This window comes from Nannospalax galili, unplaced genomic scaffold, assembly GCF_000622305.1.
Source record: "Nannospalax galili isolate Female #2095 unplaced genomic scaffold, S.galili_v1.0 scaffold1051, whole genome shotgun sequence".
NCBI lineage: Eukaryota > Metazoa > Chordata > Mammalia > Rodentia > Spalacidae > Nannospalax > Nannospalax galili.
In genome coordinates this window covers 3,477,497-3,487,428 of record NW_008331995.1, presented here as the reverse complement: position 1 = coordinate 3,487,428, position 9,932 = coordinate 3,477,497, and the positions used below count along the sequence as shown (strand labels likewise).

General features: G+C 43.1%; 1 protein-coding gene across 6 annotated transcripts in view; it reads right to left on the bottom strand.

Annotated features, from left to right (window-relative positions):
* Slc25a26 (solute carrier family 25 member 26) overlaps positions 1-9,259 on the bottom strand; it is a 155,593-nt gene extending 146,334 nt beyond the window's left edge. For 3 of the 6 annotated variants that reach the window (XM_008827127.3, XM_008827128.3, XM_029560642.1), the window contains exon 1: positions 9,130-9,248. In XM_008827127.3, coding sequence (XP_008825349.1) covers positions 9,130-9,162 — 33 coding nt within the window. In that variant the 5' untranslated portion in view covers positions 9,163-9,248. Of the gene's footprint in view, positions 1-9,129 lie in introns of all 6 variants that reach the window. The other 3 variants (XM_029560644.1, XM_029560643.1, XM_029560645.1) reach the window with 3 other exon arrangements.
* Between the last annotated feature and the right edge of the window lie 673 nt (positions 9,260-9,932).

Here is a 9,932-nt window from a genome sequence, read left to right as displayed (position 1 = left end):
TGAGGAGGAAGCATGGAAATTTACATCATGTTAATTAGTAGAGGTGATAAACATTACCATTGAAATCTACCCGATGACTTTGTAGACATACACAGGCACCAAGGATCCAAGTGCAACTGATTATGACAAGAAATAATCAGATACATACAGCTTAGAGATGCATGTGCCAACATCTCAGTGTTACTAGCAAAAACAGCAAGTCTTTCTGTAAGAAACAGTATATTTTAAAATGAAATGGAGATCTTTTTTAAAGTTTAAAAACTCATTCAATTTTATGTCTTACAGGGTTTATACTGAGTTCAATATTGTATAACTGTATTAATTCAACAGTGAACCTAAAAATTTTATAGCTACTTTTGAAAGAGATGTATCTTTGCTCTGGAAACTGTTAATGAGTATGTCAAAGCTGTAATGAAATGCTTCTTCTAAAAAAAAAAGTTACTAAGTAGCTGACTAAATTCAAGATTCAGGGTGGCTTATGCTGAAAAATTGGAAATTCAAAACCAGACAAAATCCAAAGGGGGGGAACCTCAAATAACCAGCAAGCTGTGCTACAAGAAAACAACTGCCCAAGATACAACTGCCCACGATCTCAAAATCAGAAATATTGATTAAAATACATGCTCTACCTTAAGTTAATATGTGTAAAAAGTCCCAGCACACTATCAAAAGGAAGTCATTGGTGCTTTGAAATTTTGCAATTATTGCTTTAAAATGACTCTGGGAACTGAAAAAGATCAAGATTATATGCTACAAAACCTTTTTCTCAAAAGAACCTGTCTGGCCCAACAACAGGAGGGGGGGAGTCATCACTGCTTAACCTCAGGACAAAAACCCAAACATCTGCTTAACCTCAGGACAAAACCCAAACCAACTGTGTGACTTACACAAAATCAATACGGGCCACCAGCCTATAGGACAACTAAGACCAGCTGAACACCAGCATGGCATGAGCAGGGAGGTACGTTCTTCCTGCCGATTGCAGTTTCCTCCACACTCCAGGGCTGGCTCAGGCTCACACACAGGTCACCAGGGATCCGACCCACCATCTTCCTCCTTGCACAAGTGCTGTCTCTGCGTCCTGTAACCTGGGTCTCCTCCCTTGCTAGCCACTCATTCTCCCTGCAGTTCTCCAGGCCCCTAAGTAAAGACAGGCTCACTGGTGCATAACCGAATTTCATCTCACATTATCTTCTACACTCTCCAACAGCCCTGAGGATGAAGAACAAAGCCTCACACAGACTTCCAGCTCCCAGGATCCAACTGTGCTGCCTTAATCTTCCATGTAATCTGATTTTCTTCTTTCAAGGAAGTGCTACAGGATTCTCCCTAACCCCCTACGTTGAGTTTAGATTCTCTTGTTTCTAGGCCAGAATCAAAACTTGATTTTTGGTGCAGTACTGAGGACTGAATCCAGGATCTCACAAATGCTAGGTAAATGTTCTACCATTGAGCCTTGCCCTCAGCCAATTTGTTAATGATCCAGCTAATTGTCTACCATTTGTTCACTATGCATCCCATAATAAAAAGGTGCCGTTCAGAAAGGCATGGCAGTGCACACCTTTAATCCCAGTATACCAGAGGCAGAGGCAGGTGGAGCTTTGTGAGTTCGAGACTAGCCACGTCTACATAGCAAGTTCTAGGCCAACACCAGAGCTGCATAGTGAGATCCTGTCTCAAAAAAAAAAAAAAAAAAAAAAAAAAGGTGCCATTCACGTTTTAGAAGGTACTGCACACCAACCTTTTAAATATTAAATTTTAAAAAAATAGAAAAAGATCCATTCCTGTCCCCAACTCCATGCAGCACAGTCTGTCATGGTGGCCGAACCATTAAGTTTGTGTGCTGGCAGTCTTCTGGAGGTAGCAGAGATGGGTAGCAGTGATTCACTGGGAATCAAGCTCCTCCAGAGCTGTCACTGGCTGCTAGAATTGACCATGCACTGGCAAGAGGACCCAGAACCCATGGACAAAACCATGCATGAGAAGAAGCCAGACTTTTATGGGTATGACAGGAACCTGAGATGGGTGTCTGGAATGTGTGAGCTGTCTTCCATCGTTTTGGTCTCTGGCACCACCTTTGTGGCCTATGTATCTGTCTAGAGAATCTGTGTGTGGATCCACAGGGAGGGTGAGAGGCTTGTGAAATACTGAGAAGCCAACTTCCTTCCCACAAGGAAATCCAAATGACCCCAGCAGGGCAGCTACTGGAAGATGACTGAGGAGTTACTGAGTGGCGCTTAAGATGCACCACCTTCTCTATGCCCTGCCTGTCATTCTGCCTGCTCCTCAGAGAGTACCTTATTAAAGGATTGAAAGTAAAAAGAAAAAATACAAGATGAGCTAACTGCCCAAAGAAAACTCAAACAAGCCAGGCTCAGAGGCCCAAGCCTATAGTTCCAGCTACTTGAGAAGCTAAGGCAGGGGGCTCATTTGAAGGAACTCACTTGAAGGCTCATTTCATAGGAAACATTATAAGACTCCATCTCTTAAAAAAGAAAAAGGAAAACTGTAAGTGGCCAACAAAATGAAAAAACATTTCCTTAACATTGATGATCACATAAAACAAATTAATTTTGCAATTAAATTAGAAAACCTTTTAAATATGAGTTCTTATAGGCACTATTAGTAGAAACATAACCTATAGAAAGACAATTTGGCAAATGAACATTTTTAATCATTAAATCTTTTGATCCAGTTATTTTATTCCTCAATAGTCCTTCCACAAATATAAATTCACAAATATGGAAAAAATATTTGACTATAGCAATAGTTACAACAGTAAAAAGTAGAAACCATCCTAAAGTTCACATGAGTCATGACAAATGACTGCTACCTAGTCTTTGAAATAACAAGGTCTTGGGGTTGGTAAGATGGCTTAGCAGGTAAAAACGCCTGCCACCAAGGCTGACAACCTGAGTTCAATTCCTAGGACCCACATAGTTTAAGGAAAGAAAGGACTCCTGCAAGTTGTCCTCTGTGCGTACAATGGCATACATGCATGTACAATACAACAAAACAAATAAAATGTAGTTTAAAAATAAAAAGAAAGAAGAACAAGGTCTTGGGAAGATAGCTCAGTCAGTAAATGCTGCCACAAAACATGAGAACCTAGATTTCAATCTCCAGCATCCAGGTAAAAAGCTCGATGTGGCTGCGTGCTGTCTACCCCTGCCCCATTCTAAGGTCTCAATGACAAACTGAAGATCCCCCTGGGGAACCAATGTGCTTATTGGGCTTACTTACAAAGCATGAGTGAGGGGTCACTTACAAGAATGCGAGTGCTCCCCCCAAAGTAGCCACACCAGAATGCACTCAGCATGGATGATGGCTTCCCATGGCCACGTGGATGGAACCCCTTTCTCCTCATCTTCCCCAACCTATATACTCTAGTCCCTGCCTGAGGCCCTGAGGCTGTGGGCCATTAGGATAGCACTGCATACAACTGGCCAAGAGAGGTAGCTGGATGCTCAGATGAGGGTCCCCTGACCCTGCCTATCCCTCCTATGTCAGCAGTCAACAAGCCCAGCTGTGATAGTCTTTTGCAAGTCAGCACAGCTGAACTCATGAAGATGGTGGCAGTTGGGCTCAGAGGACAGTGATGTACAACACATGCACCTGAAATCCCAGCACTGGGGAGGCAGAGACAGGAGGAGCCCTGGGGCTCTCCCAGTGAGAGATCCTATCTCAAAAGTAAGGTGGGAGTCTAGAGAGATGGCTCAGCAGTTAAAAGCACTGGTTGCTCTTGCAGAGAACCTGAGCCCAGTTCTCAGTACCCACATGGTGGCTAACAACTGTCTGTAACTCTAGTTCAGGGGACCTGATGCCCTCTTCTGGCCTCTGTAGAGTTTGTACAACACAGGTGCAGAACAACATTGAACATTAGAGGTTGATCTCTGGGCTCCAAACAACACGAGAGGAGAGAGGGGAGGGGGAAGTGGGGAGAGGGGAGAGAGAGAAAGGTAGCCCTGGGTTCAAGCACCAGCCCCTCCCCCAAAAAGAGGTCAATTTAGCACAGAAAAACACACTATACTCTTAATCAAGTAAATTATATAATACATGCTGTACAATCCCACCTTTACAAGTGTGTGACTATTTGTACACCTATAATTAGAAGTCTAGAAGCACAACACCCACAAGTGGCCAGAAATTAATACTTCTGTGGAGCAGGATTTGTGATAAGTATTATTACTACTTGGTTTTTATATTGCTCATAATTTTTTTTTTTTTTTTAAGAATGGGGCTCCCTGTAGCCCCAGCTGGCCTGGAACTCACTATTTAGATCACATTGGCCTCAGTCTCACAGAGATCACCTGCCTCTGCCTGCTGGGGTTAAAGGCGTGCACCACCAGCCCAGCTTATTGCTCATAACTTATAAGGAATACTACAGACATAAAGTTAAAAATAACTCCAAATTAACGCCTAGCCCTTTAAACACACCTAAATCCACTGCCTGCACTTGATGCTCAGCTGTCACTAGGCAAAGGATAACTAAGAGTGCACTCCTGGACCCTTGCTCCCTCCTCTGCAGTGGCAATCTGCACTTACCCACAGAAACCTGGAGCTTCATCCAACTGTTTACCAAACACGTCCTCAACTTCCTCATCTGTGCTTAGGTTTTCCTCTCAGCCCGGAACGTCCTTCCTCCCCACCACTCCTAACTCCCTTCCCCCTTTCCACCCCACAGGCACACACATCCTGCCAAAATCTGTCCACTCACATGGCAGCAACCAAATACCACATTCCTCACACAGCATTCCCAACCTCTCAGGTAGAATTAAAAGTTATGTCCTTGATTCCTCCAGTAATTATGTACATATTTGACTTTGGTTCTAATTACAATGTGTGGTATTAAGATCCTCAGGGATACATACCAGGTCAGTCACCTTCAACTTACTAAACATCTAGGCCAGCACCTCTGACACTGCAGGACTTCCCCAACACAACTGTAAGATGATAATGTTTCTTAGCCGCTGACACCTTCATAGGGCATTCAAGGACACTGCTCCAGAAGCCCTCTATTCATCATCCCCTCTTAAAAGGAGGACTATAGAGTTCAATTTGTTTACTGAGACTGTTCTCAAACATGCAAGAATAGTTGTAAAATTTGGTTTGACTATTCTTCCATCTCTTCAGAAATTCTCCCAGGTTAAATCCTTCCTAAGAACAAAGATTTGGCATCAGACAAGGCTGGCTCAATCTCAACTGGGTCTTCTTAGGAAGCTATTTAATTTCTCTGAGCCTGTATTTCTTCATGTGCAAAATGGGAAAAATAGTACCTATGATGCAAGAGTTTTGGAAAATTAAATAATATTGAATGAAAATTAAATACAATTAGAGCTGGGGATGTAGCTCAGTGCTACAGCAATTACCTAGCATGTGATGGAGCTTGGGTTCCATCCCCTGACCCACAAAAGGTGGGTGGGGGACAGGAGGGATAAAAAGGAGAAAACAGAGATGTAGCTTAGAGAAGAGTGCTCGCCTAGCATGCATAAGGACCTGGGTCAACTTCCTGTACTGCAAATAAATGAAATAAACAATTCAATGTGTTTTTTTTTTTTTAAAGGGGGAGAAATTTTTTTTTAATTTTTTCCTTATGTGTATGGTGTGCATATGTGTATGTATTTGCATGTGTGCTGGGCACGCATGCATGAGGAGGACAAACACTTAAACATCAGAAGTCTTCAATTACTCACTACCTTATTCACTTGAGCCAGGGTCTCTCAATTGAATCCAGAGCTCACCAATAGGCTGGTCTAGCTAGCCATCTTGCTCCAGAGTTCCTCATCTTCCAAGCACTGGAATTAGAGATGGACCTCCCCCTGATACACACACACCCAGCACTTCTGTGGGTTCTGAGGATTTGAACTCAGGATTTGTACTGCAAGTGCTCTAACTCCTGAGCCATCTTCCCAGCCCTAATTGAACCTCTTATCTGTTTAACAGAATGCCTTGCCCTTAACCAGTTGTCAACACAATGAGCTATTATTTTCACAATCAAGTTACTAGTTATATATGAGCTGTTATTTTGGAATTATACTACTACCATTATCATTCAAAGTTTACTGATGCCAATACTGATCTACCAATATCAAAAAATCATATGAAAACTAAGGAGTCCTCTACCAAAGAATGAAATTACATTCCAATATTAAACTCAATAAATTCATATATTTAAAAATTGCTAAATTCAAGTCCTACATTAGCAATAATGATTTAAAAGTGCTCCTCAGTCTTCACTCAACTCTCTGGAAAAAAATCATCAACAGACTGAACAGAAAACCAAATTTCACATGGCAGAAATAATGCAGCATCAACTCAGACACCTAAGAGAAATATTAGTGTTCAAATGCTTCATGATCCTAGATTTGTCCTTTTGGGCTCATTTTCTAAAAAAATGATAGGAGCAAGCAGTCTATCAATGAACTACATCCACAGTCTTTTTTTGTTATATGATAGCTAGACCGTTCATCTGTGAGGGCAGGGGCAGTATCTTTGAGGCATTCCACCCCAAGTATCAGAGCAAAGGCCAACAAATATAACTGCTTCAACAGAAGACACGTGACTTAGGAGGATGGGATAATTACAGGTATAATTTTTTTCTTTCATTTAACATTTCATTCATGTTACTCAAATTTTGCTTGTATAGTAAAAATTTAATGAAAATAATAATTTTGAACATGGAGTGGAAACAAAACTACATAACAAATCATTCATAGCTAAATTATCAAACACTAAAACTTTACAAGTACCTGTCTCTTTCCTAAAAGAAAAAAAAAATGACTCTATGAGAATCAGTAGTCTCATAGACTGTGCTAAAGGAATAAACTGTTCTTTCTTTAGCTGGAGTGAAATCCAGCTTCTCACAACAGCCCACCCACTGACCATAGTTTAAACCTCTACCAATGGAACAGTATACTTTTCTGTATATGGACCATACCCTAATAAACCATTTTAAAACCACTCTTCTTTTGTTAGCTCTAGCATTCACCTGCTTTCAGCAACCACTGAGAGACCTGAGTGACTCCATCTTGGATAAAACCTCCATAGTACTGACCCAGCCCTGGGCCCTGTTCCAAGAAAAACCACAATACTTGGAACAGATAGAGAACAACTCCCCCACCAATGGTCAATTAACCAGGGACAGGAAAGTACTAAAAGACCAGATATCTTTTCAGATTTCCTGAAGCCAGCAGTTTATGGTTTGGCACTGAGCTGCAACCAATCAGATGCTTGCCAGGCTGAAGACCCCCTACTGAGTGACTCCATCTTGGATAAAACCTCCATAGGACTGACCCAGCCCTGGGCCCTGTTCCAAGAAAAACCACAATACTTGGAATGGATAGAGAACAACTCCCCCACCAACGGTCAATTAACCAGGGACAGGAAAGTACTAAAAGTCCAAATATCTTTTCAGATTTCCTGAAGCCAGCAGTTTATGGTTTGGCACTGAGCTGCAACCAATCAGATGCTTGCCAGGCTGGAGACCCCCTACTCCCCTACTTGCTGAACTTGCTGAACTTAACCTATAAAAACCTCTGTCTCCCAAAGCAAGGGGTCTCACATCTGAGATCCGCTGAGTCGGTGACAGAGTGGGCCCAAGCTTAAGCTTGCAACAATAAAAGACCCCTTGTGTGTTTGCATCGGTCGGCTCCTTGGTGGTCTTTGGGGTCTCATGAACTTGGCACAACACCACTACTGTTGCTGATTAGAGATCAGGAAGAAGCTAAGGGCAATGACTTCACAGATGTGCCAGGTAGCTGCAACCTGAACTCTAAAACTTACATAAAAAGGATTTTACTTGTACAGCATTGGATAAGTTATCTAACCTCCTCTATCTCAATTCCCCTCAACTGGGAAACTTAAGGTAAGACTTCAAATGTTTATAGAATTAAACTGAATAACTCGGAAAGAGCATATCTCAGTTCTTGGAAAAGGAATGTTAATTGGCAAAACTACCATTGCTGTCTCACTTGCTAGACAGGAAAGCTCCCTGTAGTAATATATTTCTTTATATCTCCACAGCTTAGCTCATACAAGTTTTGACAAACCCAAACTTAAAATCATGATCCCCAAATCTGATGAAGAGGTCCCCTCCTTTCACTTATTCCTTAATACCCTGAATCTAGACCACCTATCATTCACTCCAACCATAACTCTGGCACTGTCTCCAACACTAGACCCTTGTGAGCAGGTTTACCTTGTTCACCACTGTCTCTCCATCCCCTGCATTTGAACATTAGCTAGTTCTGTGAACAAACAGATATTTTGGTGGTGGGCATTTAAAAAAAAATCAAGGTATTTACCATCTGCTTCTGCCCACTTCACAATGAAACCAAGGTCAGCCAATCTCTCACATCTGTTGTACTGATTACCCTGGCTGGACCTGCAGTAACAAAGGCTCCTCAACATTTGTGAAAGGATTTTTTTGTTCTTGCTCTTATGTTAAGATTGCTGCCGGGTGTGATGGTGCAAGCCTTTAATCTCAGCACTCCAGAGGCAGAGACAGGTGGATCTCTGTACGTTCAAGGCCAGCCGGGTCTACATCTACATAGTGATTCCCAGGCTAGCTGGGGCTACAGGCATACTCTGTCTCATAAAGACAAAAAACAAAACAAAAAAAACCCTGCTGATTCTCAGTTTTCCAAGTAATTAATTAAGCAACGAACCTTATTTACTGACTCCACAACACAGCTTTTTGTGCTCCTTATTTTGTCAAAGCCTAAGCTTGAAACAAAATCAGCATGTTACTATGAAGTGAATGAATGAATGGATATGTCATTTTCTAAGAAAAATACTACAAAATGGCACAGGGACAGGAGGGTGTAAGTTATTTCCTTACCCGTACTTATTAACAAGCTTTCTCAAACTCAGGGTGATTGTGGTTTATAAGGAAGCTTTTCTTAAGTAAAGACAAAAACAAGGAGTCAAGTACTCCTCGTTCCCCTGGTGTCTGAATTCCCGTCAGGACCCACCTGGCTTCGAGACCCTCAGGAACCCCAAGGTCTCGCTCTACCAGTGACCTGAGGCCAGACCAGTGCGCAAACCCGGAAGAAAGCTCCAGCGTAGAGAAGCTGCCACGACTACCGCACAGACTCTAGCACCCGGCACCCAGCCCTGCCCCACACTCACCACCAGCGAGGCCGTGAATCCCGGGCCGTCCATGGTCTCGCCGATCCCGCCAAGGCCGGGGTTAGAGGCTGAGCAGCAGCCGGTGCTGACCCAAAGAGCTGGGCGCCGCCATGTTGGGGGTGGGACTTAGACAACTGCTTCCGGGGGCCCGTGACGTCATGCCACAACAACTCCACGTGCACCGCTGGAGCCCTGGACCCTTAGCCGCACCTGAGCAGCCCCGGGGCTAGGGGAGCCCGCATCTCTGAGCCCCGGCTTCCCGCCGCCGGGTCCTGATGCTTACATGGAGGAATTCTAGCGAGTCTGTGGCCCCTATCTGGGATCTAGGAGACCTGGGGAGAGGACCAGGGGATTCTACATTTTAGGACCCAGAGAGGCGTGGCTGGCTAGAGGGAAAGACCAAAACAGCTGGATTGAGTGTTCCAGAAGGCAAGACCTGCAGTTTACTGCTCGCAGTCCGAATAGGTTATTTCATTGGCCTTATCTGCACAAGTCTGTCTGCATGTATATTGATCCATTATTAGAAAATTATTCAAAAATATTTCAAAATTTCCTTTGACAAAACGCAGCGTCCTCCACTCTGGCATTTATGTACTTTCTTAAATAATTTCTTAAAATTATTTAAGAAAGAGTGGTCACTAGGGACTCGGACAGGGACAAAGAAGGGTAGGAGTGCAGTCTGGGTAGTTAGTATTAAATTATAGAGCCAGCGAGCTAGCTCGGCCGGTAGAGGCGCTTGCCGCCAAGTCTGATGGCCAGAACTCTATCTCAGGGACCCACAGGGTGGAAGTTGTTTCATTTTG